The sequence below is a fragment of the Lithobates pipiens genome, unplaced genomic scaffold (genome assembly GCF_037356315.1).
Source record: "Lithobates pipiens isolate NorthernLeopardFrog02 unplaced genomic scaffold, aLitPip1_a1.2 Scaffold_1, whole genome shotgun sequence".
Taxonomy (NCBI): Eukaryota; Metazoa; Chordata; class Amphibia; order Anura; family Ranidae; genus Lithobates; species Lithobates pipiens.
The window spans coordinates 188,083,870-188,105,556 of NW_027507685.1; the positions used below are offsets into that span (position 1 = coordinate 188,083,870).

Consider the following 21,687-nt stretch of genomic DNA (forward strand, 5'->3'; position numbering starts at 1 on the left):
TGGTCACGACCGAGACTCACGTGTGCTGCGAGCAGCTGGTCATGACCGAGACTCACGTGTGCTGTGAGCAGCTGGTCACGACCGAGACTCATGTGTGCTGTGAGCAGCTGGTCAAGACTGAGACTCACAAGTGCTGTGAGCAGCTGGTCACGAGTGAGACTCACATTTGCTGTGAGCAGCTGGTCATGAACGAGACTCACTTGTGCTGTGAGCAGCTGGTCACGACCGAGACTCACATGTGCTGTGAGAAGCTGGTCACGACTGAGACTCACGTGTGCTGTGAGAAGCTGGTCAAGACCGAGACTCACGTGTGCTGTGAGAAGCTGGTCAAGACCAAGACTCACGCGTGCTGTGATAAGCTGGTCAAGACCGAGACTCACGTGTGCTGTGAGAAGCTGGTCAAGGCCAAGACTCACATGTGCTGTGAGAAGCTGGTCAAGGCCAAGACTCACATGTGCTGTGAGAAGCTGGTCAAGACCAAGACTCACGTGTGCTGTGAGAAGCTGGTCACGACCGAGACTCACATGTGCTGTGAGAAGCTGGTCAAGACCGAGACTCACAAGTGTTGTGAGAAGCTGGTTATGACTGAGACTCACTTGTGCTTTGAACAACTGATAGGGTAGATTGTTTGCAGAGAAGTCTAGGATCTGGTTACACTGTCACAGCATATCTCCCAACAGTCCCGGATTGAGCGGGACTTTCCCGCATTTACAAGTTTGTCCCGATGTCCCGCTGTGCAGGGGATTTGTCCCGCATTATTCTGTTGATTGTCACTGTCTGGCAGGGGTGCCTGAATCACAAGACTGGCCAACCTGAATTACAGAACTTTTGCAAGGTAACACAGTAGACACACAAACACATATACTGTGGAAAGCAGTTGGGCTTTAATGTTTAAGTTTAAAGTTGGGCTTTAATGAGTGGCTAGGCTTTGTATTACCTGCATTGTTGCGGAATGGGAGGCGTTGATCCCCACTGCTCGTCTCTGTATGGTAAAGAAGAAAGGAGTTAATAGAAGACTGAGAAGGGTCAAAGGCGGGATTATAATATTTCCATATGCACCTGTCAAGCCTGCGGCTGTATGCAGGGATTATATACAATAGCTATTCAACTACTAAACTGTGTCTAGGAAACGGCATCCAGATGTTTAATAATGGATTCAGAAGCTCCTGGCTCCAGTTTCACAGCCAGTGACAAACACTATTCGGATAGAAAATAACAAACCTTCTGCTAGAAGCCCGATGCTTAATGATATTAAAAGCATGATGATGTCTTGTGTACATAAGAGAGCAAACAAACCCTACACTCTACACTCTCACGCTTGTTCATATGCACTATGGTGGAGCAATGAACACAAGCCAAAAAATATAGACAGGTGCTTATATTGTGTATTTTAGCTGATAAAAATGTACACGTGACTTATAGACTTGCATTTGCCTGCTTATGGCTGTAATACACAACAGCTGTAATACAGTGCCTTGAAAAAGTATTCACACCCCATGAAATTTTCCACATTTTGTCATGTTATAACCAAAAATGTAAACATGTTTTATGGTATTTTATGTGATAGAGCAACACAAAGTGGCATATAATTGTGAAGTGGAAGGAAAATGATAAATGTTTTTCACAATTTATTTACAAATAAATATGTGAAAAGTGTGGCGTGCATTTGTATTCAGCCCCCTTTACTCTGATACCCTTAACTAAAATCGACAACTTTCTTCCTGACCTGTCTAATGTGTTCCTTAGCCTTCATGATGCTCTTAGTTCACCAAGGTTCTCTAACAAACCTCTGAGGGCTTCAGAAGTTTGTTAGAGAATCTTGGTGAACTAAGAGCATCATAAAGGCCAAGGAACACAGGTTTGTTAGAGAAGCTTGGTGAACTAACAGCGTCATGAAGGCCAAGGAACACACCAGACAGGTCGGGGCTAAAGTTCTGGAGAAGTTTAAATAATAGGTTATAAAAAAAGTATCCCAAGCTTTGAACATCTCACAGAGCACTGTTCAATCCATCATCTGAAAATGGAAAGAGTATGGCACAATTGCAAACCTACCAAGACGTGGCCGTCCATCTAAACTGACAGGCCGGGCAAGGAGAGCATTAATCAGAGAAGCAGCCAAGAGGCCCATGGTAACTCTGGAGGAGCTGCAGAGATCCACAGCTCAGGTGGGAGAATCTGTCCACAGGACAACTATTAGCTGTGCACTTCACAAATCTGGCCACTATGGAAAAGTGAAAAGAAGAAAGTCATTGTTGAAAGAAAGCCATAAGAAGTCCCATTTTCAGTTTGCAAGAAGCCATGTGGGGGACACAGCAAACATGGAAGAAGGTGCTTTGGTGAGATGAGACCAAAATTTTACTTTTTCCGCCTAAAAGCAAAATGTTTTGTGGCGGAAAGCTAACACTGCACATCACCCTGAACCATCATCCCTATCGTGAAACATGGTGGTGGCAGCATCAAGTTGTGGGGATGCTTTTATTCAGCAGTGACAGGGAAGCTGGTCAGAGTTGATGGGAAGATGGATGGAGCCAAATAAAGGGTTATCATAGAAGAAAACATGTTATGCCACATACACACGACGGACTTTCCGGCAGACATTCCGATCGTGTGTGTGGGCTAATCTGATCGTATTTCATTAAAAAAATCTGACAGACCTAGAAATAGAACACGTTTCAAATCTGTCTGATGGACTCAATCCTATCAGGAAAACTGTTCTTCTGTATGCTGGTCCAACGGACAAAACAAGGCAAGCTATTGGCTACTGGCTATTGAACTTCCTTTTTTAGTCCCGTCTTACATCATCGCGTTCAAAATGAACAGCCTTTCGAACTGACTTAGTCTGTTCGCTTGTGGGCAAGTCTGTTCGTTTGGAAGTCTGTAGGAACTCCGCAGAAAGTCAGTCGGAAAGACCGTCGGACCTAGTCTGCCAGAAAGTCCGGTCATGTGTTTGCGCCATTAGAGTCTGCAAAAGACTTGAGACTGGGGCGGAGGTTCAGCTTCCAGCAGGACAACCACCCTAAACATACAGCCAGAGCTACAATAGAATAGTTTAGATCAAAACATATTCATGTGTTAGAATGGCCCGGTCAAAGTCCAGACCTAAATCCAATTGAGAATCTGTTGCAAAAAAATTAAAATTGCTGTTCACAGATGCTATCCAACCAATCAGACAAAGCTTGAGCTATTTTGTAAAGAAGAATGGATAAAAAAAGTCACTCTAGATGTACAAAGATGGTAGAGCAGTGATTCTCAAACTGTGTACCTTGGCAGACTAGTGTGCCACATGAGATTTGCAGGCGTGTGGTGGGAGTTTTGAAAAATATTTAAAAGCATTTTGAAACCTTGAACATATCGAAAAAATTTAATGGTAAATCAATGTCGCAAAAGTAAAAAAAAAAGTAACATATATAAAAACACAATCTCTGTCATTCATTGGTTCCTTTTCGTAAAACGCGACTTGTGCGAGATCTCGGGAGAACGGCATCACTCTAATTATATTATAATAATAGAGACCGTTCCATTCCAACTTTGATGCTTAGAAATAACGTTTGTTTGTTGTTTAGCGATGGAGTCAAGTCTGGAACTCTGAAAGAGAAACTGTTATACCTTGTACACACTGTCGGAAATTCTGTCGGAAAAGGTCCAATCGGATTATGTTGTTGGAAAATCCGATCGTGTGTGGGCTCTATCTGACTTTTTCCCTCAGTTTAGGCCGATATGTATTCTTATACATATTTTTGGTAAAAAAAAATAATTTAAAAAAATGGCAATAAGCGTATATTGATTGGGTTGCACAAAAGTTATAGCGTCTACAAAATAGGGGATAGTTTTATGGCATTTTTAGTATTCATTTTTTTTTATTAGTAATGGCAGTGATCTTCAATTGCTATTTATACAGGGATCAGTGCTATAAAAATGCACTGATTACTGTGTATATTACACTGGCAGAGAAGGGTTTAAATACTGGGGGGGGGGGGGGCGCAATCAAGGGGTTAAGTGTGTCCTAGGGAGCGACTCTAACTGTGGGGGGGGGCTACTACTGACATGACAACGATCACTGCTCCTCGATGGGAGTGCAGAACAGGGGAATGTTTTGTTTACATAGGCATCTCCCCGTTCTTCTGCTCCGTGTCACGATCACGAGACACCAGCGGACATCGGGTCCACCAGACCCGCGATCATGGAGCACACATGCACGGTGCGCACCCACAATGCAGCATCTTAAAGGGGACGTACCTGTACGCCCATTTGCCCAGCCATGCCATTGTGCGGACGTATATCTTCATGCGCTGGTCGGTAAGGGGTTAAGAATCAAATGTTGAGTATTGACATATCAACATACTGTGATATACAAAAAAAATCTAACACCATCATCTGATTGATACCCTGTTTCCCCGAAAATAAGACCTAGTGTGATTGTCAGTGATGGCTGCTATATAAGCCCTAATCGGTCTAATTTTCAGGGTAGTGCTTATTTTCGGGGATACAGGGTAGGGCTTATTTGGGGGTAGGGCTTATATTGCAGCCATCACCGACAATCACGCTAGGTCTTATTTTTGGGGAAACAGGGTAGTGCCTTCAAATATAGTGCACTGTGCAAATTGTACATCAACATTGGTAGTATAGTCCCATTGTTGATTAAAACATTAATCCATTAATCATACCCCAGTTAAAGTATTTGTAGACGAAACGCGCCGGGTTTGATGAGTCCTTTCCATGTCATTGTGTCTTTTTGAATTTTATGCTTTTGTGATCAGAGAGGCGATTTATTACTTGATGTAATACATCTTGGAATCTATGTAAAGCCTTTTTATTCCAAACAAAAACCCGTAACCATATGTTTTTTCACTATGTGGAGGCTTTCTGTTTTTTATAATTGCTGTTAACCACTTGCCGACCGCCGCACGACGATATACGTCGGCAGAATGGCACGGGCAGGCATATGGGCGTATATATAAGTCCCTGCCTGCCCGCGGGTGGGGGGCCCGATCGGGCCCCCCCCCGGTGCCTGCGGCGGTCGGCATTCCTTCGAGAGCGATCCGGGATGAGGGGGCGGCCATTCATTCATGGCCACCCCCTCGCGATCGCTCTCGACGAATGGAAATCCCCCGTGACATCACTTCCTCTCCTGTAATGTAAACACAGGAGAGGAAGTGATGTATTCTCTCCTCCGTGTCGGTATTTTTCGTTCCGACACGGAGGAGAGCGGATCGGTGAGTTGCACCAACACTCTACACACACAGTAGAACATGCCAGGCACACTCACACCCCCCCTTTACCCCCCGATCACCCCCCCAATTACCCCTGCCCCCCAGTCACAGTGACACCAATGTAATTTTTTTTTTTTTTTTTTTTTTTTTTTTGCATTGGTGTCATTTGTGACTGTAATAACTGTTAGGGCAGTTAGAGTTAGCCCCCTTTAGTTCTAATGTACCCCCCTAACCCCCCCAATAAAGGTTTAACCCCGTGATCACCCCCCGTCGCCAGTGTCACTAAGGCTGGGTTCACATTGCAGCGGTTTATGAGAACGAATGTGATTCGCACCGCACTGCAGTGCAAATCACATCCGATCTCTGTGCGATTCGAGTTCAGCCATTCGCCGCACCCGCCGCACCCGCCACACCCGCCGCACCCGCCGCAAATTCGCACGGGACCCTTTTTTTGGCCCGCAGCAGAATCGGATCGCATGGGTGTTCACACCATGCGATCCGAGTTTGCAGATCGCACTGCGATATGCGAACTGATCTGGGGGTGTCAGTAACATTTCACTGACACTCCCAGCAGTTCGCATAGGGCAGTGTGAACTGCCGCCGGGAGGCATGCGATGCGGGAACCCGCCGCGGATTCGCGGCGTTTCCGCATCGCTCCAGTGTGAACCCAGCCTAATAAGCGATCATTTTTCTGATCGCCGTATTAGTGTCACAGGTGACGCTAGTTAGGCAGGTAGGTATTTAGGTTCGCCGCAGCTTTTTATAGCGCCAGGGACCCCCATATACTACCGCATAAAGCCCCCTGATTGCCCCCTAGTTAACCCTTTCACCTGTGATCACCATATAACTGTTACAGGTGACGCTGGTTGGTTAGTTATTTTTTTATAGTTTCAGGGCACCCGCCATTTATTACCTAATAAAGGTTTAACCCCCTGATCACCCGGCGGGTGTCATTTGTGACTAATAACTGTTAGGGCAGTTAGGGTTAGCCCCCTTTAGTTCTAAGGTACCCCCCTAACCCCCCCAATAAAGGTTTAACCCCGTGATCACCCCCCGTCGCCAGTGTCACTAAGGCTGGGTTCACATTGCAGCGGTTTGAGAACGGATGTGATTCGCACCGCACTGCAGTGCAAATCACATCCGATCTCTGTGCGATTCGAGTTCAGCCATTCGCCGCACCCGCCACACCCACCGCACCCGCCGCAAATTCGCACGGGACCCTTTTTTTGGCCCGCAGCAAAATCGGATCGCATGGGTGTTCACACCATGCGATCCGAGTTTGCAGATCGCACTGCGATATGCGAACTGATCTGGGGGTGTCAGTAACATTTCACTGACACTCCCAGCAGTTCGCATAGGGCAGTGTGAACTGCCGCCGGGAGGCATGCGATGCGGGAACCCGCCGCGCATTCGTGGCGTTCCCGCATCGCTCCAGTGTGAACCCAGCCTAATAAGCGATCGTTTTTCTGATCGCTGTATTAGTGTCACAGGTGACGCTAGTTAGGCAGGTAGGTATTTAGGTTCGCCGCAGCTTTTTATAGCGCCAGGGACCCCCATATACTACCGCATAAAGCCCCCTGATTGCCCCCTAGTTAACCCTTTCACCAGTGATCACCATATAACTGTTACAGGTGACGCTGGTTGGTTAGTTATTTTTTTATAGTTTCAGGGCACCCGCCATTTATTACCTAGTGTCACTAGTGTACCCCTAAATTTAGGGGTGTCTACTTTCCAAAATGGGGTCATTTGGGGGGGGTTTGTGCCATCTTGGCATTTTATGGCCTTCAAAACTGTAACGCCCTTAGAAAGCCTGAAGGCGGTGCTTGGTTTTCGGGGCCCCGTACGCGGCTAGGCTCCCAAAAAGTCCCACATATGTGGTATCCCCGTACTCAGGAGAAGCAGCAGAATTTATTTTGGGGTGTCATTTCACATATGCCCATGGCATGCGTGAGCAATATATCATTTAGTGACAACTTTGTGAAAAAAAAAAAAAAAAAAAAAGTTTGTAATTTTCCCGCAACTTGTGGCAAAATATAAAATATTCCATGGACTCAACATGCCTCTCAGCAAATAGCTTGGGGTGTCTACTTTCTAAAATGGGGTCATTTGTGGGGGTTTTGTGCCATCTTGGCATTTTATGGCCTTCAAAACTGTAATAGGTAGTGAGAAGTGAACTCAAAAATTTACGCCCTTAGAAAGCCTGAAGGCGGTGCTTGGTTTTCGGGGCCCCGTACGCGGCTAGGCTCCCAAAAAGTCCCACATATGTGGTATCCCCGTACTCAGGAGAAGCAGCAGAATTTATTTTGGGGTGTCATTTCACATATGCCCATGGCATGTGTGAGCAATATATCATTTAGTGACAACTTTGTGAAAAAAAAAAAAAAAAAAAAAGTTTGTAATTTTCCCGCAACTTGTGGCAAAATATAAAATATTCCATGAACTCAACATGCCTCTCAGCAAATAGCTTGGGGTGTCTACTTTCTAAAATGGGGTCATTTGTGGGGGTTTTGTGCCATCTTGGCATTTTATGGCCTTCAAAACTGTAATAGGTAGTGAGAAGTGAACTCAAAAATTTACGCCCTTAGAAAGCCTGAAGGCGGTGCTTGGTTTTCGGGGCCCCGTACGCGGCTAGGCTCCCAAAAAGTCCCACATATGTGGTATCCCCGTACTCAGGAGAAGCAGCAGAATTTATTTTGGGGTGTCATTTCACATACGCCCATAGCATGTGTGAGCAATATATCATTTAGTGACAACTTTGTGTAAAAAAAAAAAAAAAAATTTTTTTTTGTCATTATTCAATCGCTTGAGGCAAAAAAATAAAATATTCAATGGGCTCAACATGCCTCTTATCAATTTCCTTAGGGGGTCTACTTTCCAAAATGGGGTCATTTGGGGGGGTTTTGTACTGCCCTGCCATTTTAGCACCTCAAGAAATGAGATAGGCAGTCGTAAACTAAAAGCTGCGTAAATTCCAGAAAACGTACCTTAGTTTGTAGATGTGACAACTTTTGCGCAAACCAATAAATATACAATTATTGACTTTTTTTTTACCAAAGACATGTGGCTGAATACATTTTGGCCTAAATGTATGACTAAAATTGAGTTTATTGGATTTTTCTAATAACAAAAAGTAGAAAATATCATTTTTTTTCAAAATTTGCGGTCTTTTTACGTTTATATCGCAAAAAATAAAAATCGCAGAGGCAATCAAATACCATCAAAAGAAAGCTCTATTTGTGGGAAGAAAAGGACGCAAATTTTGTTTGGGTACAACATTGCATGACCGCGCAATTACCAGTTAAAGCAGCGCAGTGCCAAAGTGTAAAAAGACCTCTGGTCATTTACCAGCAAAATGGTCCGGTCTGAAAGTGGTTAACCAGGTTTTTTTTTTTACCATCTGGGACATTGCCATTGCCATCCTGATTCTCAAACGCCAGGTCGAGATTCCCTGCGAATCACCGTCATTGTACGTTGGCTCGTACATGGAGATTTATGGGTGCGCTATGCAGGAAGGCGGATCTGTGTATTTCCCCAGTCACACAGTCCCCCAGTTAGTAAACACACTGAGGGAACACATTTAACCACTTGATCACCCCTGGTGATAACCCCTTCCCTGCCAGTATCATTAGTACAGTAACAGTGCATATTTTTAGCACTGATTACTGTAATAATGTCACTGGTTCCCAAAAAAGTGTCAGAAATGTCAGGTGTCCGATCTGTCCGCTGCAATGTCGCAGTCCTGCTAGAAATCACTGATCACAACCATTACTAGTAAAAATAAAAATAATTAATGATAAAAGTTCCATAAATCTATCCTTTATTTTGTAGACATGATAACTTTTGCGCAAACCAATCAATATACGCTTATTTAGATTTTTTTTATACCAAAAATATCTAGAAGAATACATATTGGCCTAAACTGATGAAGACATTTTTATGGATTTTTTAATTGGGGATATTTATTACAGCAAAAAGTAAAAAATATTATTCTTTTTCAAAATTGTTGCTCTTTTTTTGTTTATAGTGCAAAAAATAAAAACTGCAGAGGTGATCAAATACCACCAAAAGAAAGCTTTATTTGTGGGGGAAAAAGGACATCAATTTTGTTTGTATACAACATCGCACGACCGCACAATTGTCAGTTAAAGTAACGTATTGCCATTTTGCAAAAAAAATGGCCAAGTCATTAAGGGGGCAACTCTTCCGGTCCTTAAGACCCCTTTCACACCAGGGCGATTTGCAGTCGCTATAGCGTTAGAAATAGTGCCTGCAAAACGCCCTAAAGAAGCTGCACCATTGTTTCTAGTGTGAAAGCCCAGAGGGCTTTCACACTACAGCGGTGCGCTGGCAGGACGTCAGAAAAAAGTCCTGCCAGCAGCTTCTTTGGAGCGGTGAAGGAGCGGTGTGTTTACCGCTCCTCCACCGCTGCTCCCCATTGAAATCAATGGGGCAGCGCTGTAATCCCGCCGGCAAAACGCCGCTATTGCGATGTATTGCCGGCGGTTTTAACCCTTTCGCGGCCGCTAGCGGGGGGTAAAAGCGCCCCGCTAGCGGCCGAAATGCGCCGCAAATCCGGCGGTAAAACGCCGCTAAAAATAGCGGCGTTTTACCGCCCACGCTATCAGCGGTGTGGTGTGAAAGGGGTCTTAAGGGGTTGTAAACCCTCAAGATTTTTCATAATGCATTCTATGCACTGGGTTGAAAAACCTCCTTTAGTGTACCAGCCCCCCAGTGACCCCAGTGAAGTTGGAGAAACATTGTGGTGGAGACGTCCCCAAAAAGACTTGCAACTGTAATTGCAGTGAAAGTGGGTTCTACAAAGTATTTACTCCGGGGGGCGCCATACAAATGCACGTCACACTTTTCACATATTTATTTGTAATACATTTGGAAAACCATTTATCAGTTTCCTTCCACTTCACAATTATGTGTCACTTTGTGTTGGTCTCAGTGGCGATCCGTGCATTAAAGGCTCATGGGTGCACGAGCGCCACACCCTCTAGCACCAATAGACAGATTCATGCATTGCATGAATCTATCTATGGCCGCAGCTGCCACCCCCTATTCAGGGGCCTGGCCCTTTTTTGGGCACAGGGTGCCTGAATTACAGCGGTGGGGATGATTTTGAAGCACCTGATAAGAGTCATATGCTCTAAAAGGCGTTAAAAAAGGTGACCTGCGAGTGCTATGCTTGGCGCTCGCAAGTCACTCAGCTGTGTTAGAAGAGAGAATGAATATTAGCTTTCCTAACACTAAACCGCCTCTCCGCCAATCAGGTGCTTGGAGCTGTTACCCATCACCTGGTTGGCTGAAACGTCAGGTGCTGTGATTGGATGCCAGGCGTCCAATCAAAGCAGAGGACGGGAAGAGAGGACGGTAGAAGACATTGAGGAGCTGTCCCACCGAGACAGGTAAGTGCAGACGCCGGGCAGTTGGGGGGGGCACACTGGCAGCATTTGATATGGCACAGTGGCTGCATTTGATTGGGCACAGTGGGAGCAATTGATGGGCACAGTGGGAGCAATTGATGGAGCACAGAGCTGTAGGGATCAGAGGATGGAACCACAGTACAAGGCGTTGAATGCTGAAGAGTGCGACTAAAGCTGGCCTACATGTAAAGATTTCTCTTGTTCAGTCCGCAAAGCTGAACGAGAGAAAGTCTTACATTCGGCAGCTTAACCACTTCAGCCCCAGAAGGATTTCCCTTCTTCCTGACCAGGCCATTTTTTGCGATTCGGCACTGCGTTGCTTTAACTGACAATTGCGCAACGCTGTACCCAAACAAGATTGACGTCTTTTTTTTCCCACATATAAAGCTTTCTTTTGGGGGTATTTGATCACCTACGCGTTTTTTTATTTTTTTGCACTATAAACAAAGAAAAAGCACGACAGTTTTTAAAAAAATAAATTTTTACTGCTATAAAACATTTAAAAAAAAAAAGTAAAAAAAAAATGTATCCATCAGTTTAGGCCGATATATAGTCTGCTACATATTTTTGGTAAAAAAAAAAAACACAATAAGTGTATATTGATTGGTTTGTGAAAAAGTTAAGTCTACAAAATAGGGGATATATTTATGGCATTTTTATTATTATTAATTTTTTTTACTAGTAATGGCGGTGATCTGTGATTTTTAGCAGGACTGCGACATTGCAGCTGACAGATCAGACACCTGACATTTGACACTTTTTTTGGGACCCACAGTAAATAGTGCTAAAAATATGCACGGACATTGTACTAATGACACTGGCAGGGAAGGGGTTAACACCAGGGGTGATCAAGGGATTAAATGTGTTCACTATTTGTGTTTTCTAACTGTATGAGGGACTGTGTGACTGGGGAAGCTCACAAATCCATCTTCCTGCATAGCAGAAAGACAGGATCTGTGTGATTTCCCCTATCAGAACGGAGCTCTGCCTTGTTTACACAGGCAGATCCTTGTTTTGCCACCGCGGGGAATGATTGCGGGTGGCTGGCGGACATCAAGTCCGCCAAGCTCGCTGGTTGGCTCCTCTGTTGGCCAATGGGAGTGCCCACAAAAGCGAGTTCACAAGCCGATGTACAGCTACAGCGATTCGCGGGATTGTGACAACCTGCCGCAGTATAATGATGGTGGCTGGTCAGCAAGCGATTAAAGCACTGATCTGCCAGTTTATCTGCTTGCCCGTACATATCAATATAATCTGACAGGAAGCATGAATAAACTACCAATTGCGCTCCACAGCGCCATGGTAGTTCACTGAAAACAAGCCAACAGTCACAAAGGCTGCCCGACCTTGTCATTTTCCATGCACAGAGCCCTGTCAATCAGTGATGCGGCGGGGTGGGTGGAGCTCCCCTTGCCCATGGTTTTTTTTAAGCATTAGCTGACCAGCGTATGACGCTGTGCATAATGGCACAGCTGGGCAAATGGGCGTACAGGTACGTCCCCTTTAAATTGCGGGATTGTGGGTGGGCGCGTGCGCCGCATACTCCGTGACAGTGCCTGCGGGTAGAGAGAGAGATATCACCGCTCCAGGTAAGTCAAGCGACAGTAGAAAACCTTCTCATCCAGTTTGGAAGCCCAGGTGCCGGCAATGCATATAGCAATCAAAAACAGGAAGAAGATCTGGACAGCGGCACACTAAAAACTTTTTTTGCCTTTTATTCAAAAATTCTTGTGAACAAAAATACAAGCCACAACAGGAACAGACAGGACTGACGCGTTTCACACTTCAATGTAGTGCTTAGTCATAGCCAGGTACAATACAACAAAATACAGTTCAATACAACAGAAAAAATACATATAGATGGGACAGAACAGGACAGGGTCGCTTCAAAGCAAACAGGCACTGAACTCACTGAGCAGCCTGTATGGTTATGTTACATAGTAGGTGAGGCTGAAAAAAGACACAAGTCCATTAAGTCCAACCTATTTGTGTGATTATATGTCAGTATTACATTGTATATCCCTGTATGTTGTGGTCGTTCAGGTACTTATCCAATCGTTTTTTGAAACTATCAATGCCCCCGTTGACACCACCGCCTGTGGATGGGAATTCCACATCCTTGCCGCTCTTACAGTAAAGAACCCTCTACTTAGTTTAAGGTTAAACCTCTTTTCTTCTAATATTAATGAGTGGCCACGTGTCTTATTAAACTCCCTTCCGCAAAAAAGTTTTATCCCTATTGTGGGGTCACCAGTACGGTATTTCTACATTGAAATCATATCCCCTCTCAAGCTTCTCTTCTCCAGAGAGAATAAGTTCAGTGCTCATAACCTTTCTTCATAACTAATATCCTCCAGACCCTTTATTAGCTTTGTTGCCCTTCTTTCCTGAGGACCGGAAGTAGGGCAAAGGTTGGTGTCAGCAGAGCAGAGATTGGTGTCTGTAGCTTATTTTTATATATTTTTTTTATTATTACTTTTTTACAATTTTATATATAGTACATCTATCTATGTTTATATATATATATATATATATATATATATATATATATATATATATATATATATATATATATATATATATAAAGCCCGCAAACAGTTTGCTGAAGACAAGCAGGCTAAGGATATGAATTACTGGAACCATGTCCTGTGGTCTGATAAGACCAAGATAAACTTATTGGGTTCAGATGGTGTCAAGCGTGTGTGGAGGCAACCAGGTGAGGAGTACAAAGACAAGTGTGTCTTATCTACAGTCAAGCATGGTGGTGGGAGTGTCATGGTCTGGGGCTACATGAGTGCTGCCAGCACTGGGGAGCTACAGTTCATTGGGGGAACCATGAATGCCAACATGTACTGTGACATACTGAAGCAGACCATGTACCCCCCCCCCCCCCCCTTCAGGGATTGTGCCATAGGGCAGTATTGCAACATAATGGCCCCAAACACACCTCGAAGAGGACCACTGCCTTGCTTAAGAAGCCGAGGGTAAGGGTGATGGATTGGCCAAGCATGTCTCCAAACCTAAATACTCTATTGAGCATCTGTGGGGCATCCTCAAATGGAAGGTAGAGGAGCACAAGGTCTCCAACATCCACCAGCTCCATGATGTCATCATGGAGGAGTGGAAGAGAACTCCAGTGACAACCTGTGAAGCTCTGGTGAAATCCATGTCCAAGAGGGTTAAGGCAGTGCTGGAAAATAATGGTGGCCACACAAAATATTGACAATTGGCTCAATTTGGACATTTTCACTTAGGAATGTACTCACTTTTGTTGCCAGTGGTTTAAACATTAATGGCTGCGTGTTGAGTTATTTTGAGGGGACAGCAAATGTACACTGTTATACAAGCTGTATACTGACAGAGAACTTATTGTCTGTGGATTTTTTTAAAAGAGAAGTATAGAAGTATTGGAAGCATGGGATTCTTTTTTATTTTAGAATCATACGTGCATACATATCATACCTAGGTGGATGCTGTATCTGTCCCCCGCCGACTCTAAAGCTGAGAACCGAGCAATCAAACACCACCAATTGCTCAGTTCTCAGAGCTCCCTGAGCAGAGAGCTGGTGACTGTCAGGTTGTGTTTTTTTTTGGTCTGATATTGAATTTCATACTGTTAGGACTCAGATAATTGAGCTTTTTTGGGGTCCAAAGTCACTCAGTGGGTTGAGGCTAAAAAAGTGAAACCACAACACCGTATTAAAACATAACTTCATTCAAAAAGGGGAAGTTACGCTGTTCCTCCTCCTCCACCCTCCTCCTTTACATTTGTCACATTTTTTGGGGGGAGCGGGTACCTGATTTTGAATAGGTACCTGCTCCCACACTTGCAGTCAGATCTCCACAGATATCTGAGAGGAATTTCGGCCCCCCCCTCCTTCTCCCACAGCCTTCTGGGACACATCACAGGTCCCAGAAGACCATAGGATCAGAAAGCAGTGACTCACACATGTGCATTTGGAAGCTGGCTGTGAAGCCACAAGGCTTCACTGATGATTTCCCTTAGTGAATATGCCAGCGGCAATTGAAGAATCGGCTTGGGTGAGGACATCGCTGGATCCAGGGGCATGTGATTGTCCTTATACAGTAATAAAAGTCAGAAGCTACAGTATTTGACTTTAATTTTTTGGGGGGGAGACTGGAGCTCATCTTTAGGGCCTGCTGGAAACAGTGATCCCTACCTATCTGAGCTCCCAACTTGGGACATTTATACATCTATGAATACTTGAGAGCAGGCACTCCTTGGAGATAGCCATGTCCTTCTACCTGCATAGATATACTAGAACAGCCATTCTCAACTAGGGTTTCCCCAGCGGTTGCTAGGGGCTTCTGGAGCAGTGAGCAATCTTTGCCTCCCAGATGAGAAGCCAACTACACCAATTAGCTTTTTAGCTATCTGCAAGGGTACGATTTTTCCCAATGACCATGCATTTAAAGGTGGCCATACAGTATATACTCTGATTGTACAATCTTCTTTAGATCTACAATCAACAATGTAGTGTGTAGCGCCCTGCCCCTAATGAGCAGACGCTATTGTTTTTTCTAAAAGTTAATTTGTCTGAGCTGCTTCTGTACCAGTTCAGCTGGGTTGCGCTAATTTCCACCTGGCCGTAGGTGTCGCTGTCACCACCGGTAAGTGTAGAAATGCAACAGGCTGGATGCATTGAATATCACCTTTTGTTCAGGAATAGCTCAGTGGGAGCGGTTCACTCACTGTGCATTCTAGATGGGGGTATTTAAGGTACTGACGCCATTTTGTGGGGTCTCTTTTCCGGGGTCCGCAATCCCGACCTCATGGCCCTCCTGGGGTGTGTGTCACATGATCCTGCGCCTCCAGGCCGGCTGGCCTGAGGCTTTGCAACTGAGAGAGTAGGCCCAAAAGTCTTGGGGCCTACTGATCCAGGGGTGGTCCTGTGCTGTCTCGCCTGCGGGTAGAAGCCAAGCGACTGGAGGATCCAGGGGAGGACTTTTCTAGGAGAGGACCGAGCACAAGGCTGGTATCTCTGGAGAAGCCTGGAAACCCAGTTGGAGGACGCAACCCGGGTCAACAATCATACAGTATCGCCGGGTCGGCTGAAAGGAAACTGGTACTGTATGACAGTTCTTTAAATTCTCAAGAAGTTTCAGTTCAAGTTTCAGTCTGTGGCAGAGACTTTGCTTGAGCATCCCACCAGCTGCTAGGTCAGTGAGAGAGGCCTATCCGGTGGTTGCTGGATCCAGTCTGTGGAAGCTGTTTGTCCTCTGGATCAGAACAATACCTCTAACCCACAATTACCAGGTACCTGAACTCCCCTTAACCCTCTGACCCTCTGTTGATTGTTGAAAGACTTTGTGTTTATCCCAAATAAATCTTGAAAAAAGTGTTGGAGCTAATATTCTTTTGGGTTACTGTCCAACGAGACCCCTGAGACAGAGAGGCGAGCAGGTGAGGTAACGGTAAGCCCAATAAAAACCAGCAGCTCCTTCGGGGGTCAGTGCTACAAGTGCAAGGAACTACCTGATAGTATAGTGTATGGTAAAAATAAGGAACAATCTTCCAACTACCATCACTGTACTGTGAGCTGTAGATATAGTAATTATTAGAAAGGGTTCCCTGAGACTGTAAGGTTATTTCAAGGGTTCCTCCACATTGAGAAAGGCTGAGTAAAAGTTTAAGCTAGTTGAAGACCCCTAGTGTGCGAATTAGTGATCACACTTTACATAGCAGCAGCGCTGGGACAAGGAGTGGACAGGAGGGCCCTGGACACTGTAAGGTTGGGGGGGGGGGGGGGGCTGCAAGGAGATTGAGGGAGAGGGGATTTATGTTAAGAGGGGCAATTTGGGGGGGGGGGCTGATCCTGAAGAGTTGATTTGGTGAAGGAGAATTGGAATTTTTTGTTGGCGGGGAGGGGGTTTTGCTAGAAGGGGAAATTTAGGGGGTGGATTTGGAGGGGGGGGGATGTGTACTTGGAAGGGAATTTGAGTGGTAGCTGATTTGTGCTAGAATGGGTGACTTTTTTTGGGGAGGGGGGATTTCAGCAGGGGGTGAATTTGTACTGGGAGGAGGGGGGATTTGTGCTTAGGGGGTGAACATGCAGATTAGTGTTCTATTTTTGGGGGCGGGGGGGGTTTGCTGACACATAATGCCCTACATCTTGAGGGGGTGGCGCAGTATGGCATCTTCACCCTGGGCTCTAGATGACCTTGCTCTGGCACTGCATAGGAGCCTTGACGTGGTAGTTTTGCTTCACATGTACCAATGTATGCAATGAAAACATGTTAACCTAAAATGTTGCATTGCCCTATAAAATCAACTTTCAATTTTGCTTTATCTCATAAAGAGAAAGAAGAGATTCACCTCTTTAAATCAAGGGGTTTCTGGGCTTGGTACTGAGATATTTACAGCATTACAATCACATCCATTACTTGCAATTGTCTTTGTGCGCCCCAGGCATGCCCACCAAAGCCCCCACTTGCCCACATATTAAAACATCCCTGGTCCTGGCCACAGTGACAAATAGTAAATATTTCTGGATAATTGGAATGAAAACATTCACTCTATCAGACTGTTTTTATAAATGGCGACACACAATATAGTAGACCGTAAACCACAGTAGACATTTTCCTTTAGAACATCAAAACACTTTTTACGCTCACCATAAGCATACAATCTGATTGTACAATCTATGACTTATTATTAATTACCAAAAATGATGTAATATGAGGACCCACCTAAACTAAATAAATTTGTATCCAGTGCAGCTACTTACTCTAGAGTCGTTGGTAGATCTAGACGTTGGTACACCCAGATTGTAATGTGTCTTATGAGTCTAGGAGCAGTTTGGAAAATCAAGGGACCCTAAAACATGGCCCCATCAGAAAAAGTTACAGCTCAGAACAAGCCAAAAGTATATGTAGAAGAATAAAACAGAAGGAATGGTGTGGAGGAGCTCTGGGGTCTTACATGTCCTGGTGGTGGCTCGTCTCTTCTGGGGTCAGTGACATCGCGAGATGCTGCTGGAGGTCTTGCAGTGACTTTGGAAAGTGTCTGAGCACCTTGACACAGCAGATCCAAACCTACGGTTATTTCTGGTGTATGTTTCCAGTACGTTTTAATTATTAAATACCCCTGATTGTCTGCAATCCATGGTAGACACGCACATACAGCCATTGTAAGGCAGAGCAGATATAAAAGAGAAAAAAAAAAAACATACAGACGACTTGGGCTGCCAACATGCATATCAGTACAGAAGAGGGGACAGGTGAACTACAGATCTTAGCTTCTACCAGTTCAGTTTCATTAAGGCATTGCAGTAAAATAACATGTGCAAAATGCTGCCATTTACCTGATTTTAAAGTGGAGCTTCACTCTCGCAGCTGCCAGCATTAGTAAAAAGATAGGAAAGTATATCATATTTCGTTGATTTAAATCTTTTTTTTTCTTGCCATTCTTTAGTTGCTTCCTAGGTTCCTTGCCTAGGCAAATGATGTCACACATCCCAAGAGATTTCAGATGGGGAGGAGGAGTATTTTTAGCTAAGCGTATCCCCCCGCCTTCATACCTGAGCTAAGGGCAGATGGATTCCAGGAAGTAAATCCTACATGAATCACCTGCCCTTACTCAAGATGGCCACGGCCAGAAATGCTAGGAGGCATTTTACTATGTGATGTCTGAGAAAAATAAAGCATGGGTGGATGGGGGGGGAGTTTGCTTTGAATATCAACCACTTAAGCCCTGGACCATTTGGCTGGCCAAAGACCAGAGCACTTTTTGCAATTTGGCACTGTGTTGCTTTAACTGACAATTGCGTGGTCGTGCGACGTGGCTCCCAAACAAAATTGACCTCCTTGTTTTTCCCCACAAATATAGCTTTCTTTTGGTGGTATTTGATCGCCTCTGTGGTTTTTATTTTTTGCACTATAAACAAAAAATAGTGAGAATTTTTTAAAATGCATTATTTTTTACTTTTTGCTATAATAAATATCCCCCAAAAATTATATAAAAAAATATTTTTTTCCCTCGGTTTAGGCCAATACGTATTCTTCTTCTTCTTCTACATATTTTTGGTAAAAAAAAAAAAAAAATTTCCTCTTTGTGGGACTTTGAGAGGCAGGAGTCTTCAAAAAAGTACAAGTTTTATTAGAAAAGTTAAAACATGAAAAACAGTAAAAATATATGGATGCACAACTACTGGTTCATGATATACAGAAAAATACAGCAATATATACAAACACAATAGGAATTGTAACACCACACTAGTAGATCCTGAGTAGTGAAATTGAAACAAAGAAAGCTCGATGCGTTTCAAGGTAATTAAAGAGTAAAACCTCTTCTTCAGGGACTGATAGTGTAGTATATATCCTCATCTGTAAACATTGCAAAGAAAACACAAGTAAACGGACAGGATAAACTCACTAAACAATGATGGTTCAAAAAATAAGGTATCAAATAGCATCCGCTGAATATATTGTGTAGTGTTCTAACCGTATATTGTTGTACATCAATGTTCAGGAAGCATCCAGCATGATAAAATTGGGAAAAAATGAAGATTTTGCCTGCAGAGATCAGATCCGTGAGCCAGTACGTGATGTCAGAGGAGTGCCATAAACTCAGCAAACAAGCAATGCACAAAGGGCGTATCCCAGCCACATATGTTGCACCCAATAGAGCAGTGATGGCGAACCTTGGCACCCCAGATGTTTTGAAACTACATTTCCCATGATGCTACTCTACACTGCAGAATGCATAAGTATTATGGGAAATGTAGTTCCAAAACATCTGGGGTGCCAAGGTTCGCCATCACTGCAATAGAGTATACCCCAGATTTGATTCTCTGATCTAGCTGTAGCGGATGACATTTTGGATAAAATGTCATACACATGTAAATTTAGTTTTTGCCTCAGAACAGTAGGGGTTCTGAGGGTTAATTACATAGGTTGGCCTTAACTTCAGTCTGGCCAGGCTGTGTTGGAAGTTCTGCCTGGTCATGTGAACAGTGAGGCGCACATGACAGGTCAGAACCAGGACTGGTTGGATGTTTGGGTATCAGCCTTCTCGGAACCAATCAGTGGGAGTTCCGGGGCCCGCTGAGGAGTCTGGGAAGGGGTATTTAAGAGGTGTGGGTCACGTGTTTAGGGAGAGGAGTTTGTGAGGCCCATGTGGTCTGTTCTGGTTCCAGGACCGGGGTAGCCCCGTGAGGGGTCCCGGTCACGGGGTGTTCGACATCCCGCAACATGTTCCTGTCAGAGGCCTCTGTTAGACCTGCCTGGTCTGGGGTAGAGATCCGTCTGTTCCCGAGTCTCGGAACCGGCTGGTTCAAGGAGCAATAACTGAGGGAGGATTCAAGGTGTCCGGGTGTACTCTCGCCTTGGAGAGGCACCACAGCTTGCGGAAGTGACCGGGGGAGGACTCTTCGGAGGAGGGCCGGCAAGTGGCATCCAAAGAAGTGCCTGGTTACTGAGTTGGAAAGAACATTGACGAATCCACACTTTTCCAGTACCATTGAGGAGACAGAGAACGTTCCAGGTACTCAGGAAAAAGGTTCCCGTTCACCCTTAGTTACAACTTGTACACGTTCATAGGATTGTTTCAAGTTTTGAGTCAACGTGCTGACTGCCATGATCTCTGGCTAGAGATCTGTTCAGCCTTGAAGTACCCCGCTGCGAGTGGCTAGTTCAAGGTGCCTCAGTTCTTCACCCATGCCCTCTGTTCCCATGAGAGACTATGTTATTGGATGTTACTACTGCAAAATAAAACCTTTTGAAAGGACTTTATTCGTGTCAGTGTTCAAGTCGTTGGGTATTAACACTGGGAACCCCTAGACGTGGAAGAGCAGGCCAAGAGAAGGTAACTGGTAAGCCCAATAAGTCAAGGCCACCCTGCAACGGGTTATACAGTGACTAATATGCATAATAAGTATATGCTGTTTAAATCCCGTCCCATCTGGGAGGGATGAGGGCTGGCCTGCTCGTCGGAGATTCAGAGGGCGGCCCCTCCCACCTCACTCAGTTGGCCAACCCAATAATGACATGTGGGAGACTCGGAAGGTTGTCCCTCCTACTTCTCCCAAGCAGCCAACCCCCTAACGATCAGCTGTAGCTGATTCACTGATCATCTGGGCTATAACTGCAGCACTCGCTTTTCCAGTCTCATGCTATCTCAGGCATCAGACTGGTCGTGTTGCTGCATATCTAGACACAGGTAAATGTTGCCACTATTAGCATTTATAATCTATGAATACTATGGGCATTTTGGAGGCTGTGGGGGTGCTGCAGACATTGTGTCTGCGTACCCCACTGCTGCAGGGGTGCTTTTCTATTGTAGATCTGCACCCTCTGTCTGCCTCCTAAATAGAGTCTGATTGAGTTTTTATTATACACCTTTCAGTCAGCATCTTTGCCTCTGTTTTCCTATAGACATCTTTGGCCACTGTGCACTCCTCCGATTAAACCGAATTGGCGTTCTATGGGGAGATACTGCAGTATTGGTCCTTAAATGGTCGGACGGATAGCCATTCACCCCATACTACCTATATGCTATGCCTTAGCAGGTATGTTTGGGGGCATTATATTTACTCTACCATTAGTGTTTGTCAAGAAACAAAGAAAAACAAATTTTTCAAAAATTTCAGTCTTTTTTAGTTTAGTAAAAAATAAAAAACCCAGAGGTGGTAAAATACCACCAAAAGAAATCTTTATTTATGGGGAAAACAAAATGATAAAAAAAGTCACATGGGTACAGCGTTGCAATTTCCATTCAAAGTGTGAAAGCGCTGAAAGCTGATAATTAGCCTGGGCAAAAAGGGGGTGAAAGTGCTCGGTATTGAAGTGGGTGACATCAAAGTTTAGGTGCAGATACCGCCGTGCCTGGACAAGGGTATGTTTATGGAGGTTTATGGAGTGTAATGCTAGGAGCACTGTGTCTGTGCAAAGGACCGGAGTTTAGCTTTAAAGTGAGTAGCAACAATCTTTCAAAATACCTAAATTCTGAAGAATCGCTGTAGGCAAGAGGGTGCAGTTGGCATTAGGAGTAGTAAAAAGGCTTTTTAGCTAGGAACATTTGGCTTGAA

General features: G+C 44.6%; 1 protein-coding gene across 1 annotated transcript in view; it reads right to left on the reverse strand.

The window, feature by feature from the left end:
- Window positions 1-17,663, reverse strand: part of LOC143980661 (actin-associated protein FAM107A-like) — a 35,929-nt gene extending 18,266 nt beyond the window's left edge. Inside the window, exons 1-2 of the mRNA XM_077479019.1 lie at window positions 17,583-17,663; window positions 938-982 (exon numbers count right to left, since the gene is read on the reverse strand). Coding sequence (XP_077335145.1) covers window positions 938-982; window positions 17,583-17,623 — 86 coding nt within the window. The 5' untranslated portion in view covers window positions 17,624-17,663. The remainder of the gene's footprint in view (window positions 1-937; window positions 983-17,582) is intronic.
- Window positions 17,664-21,687: the final 4,024 nt, after the last annotated feature.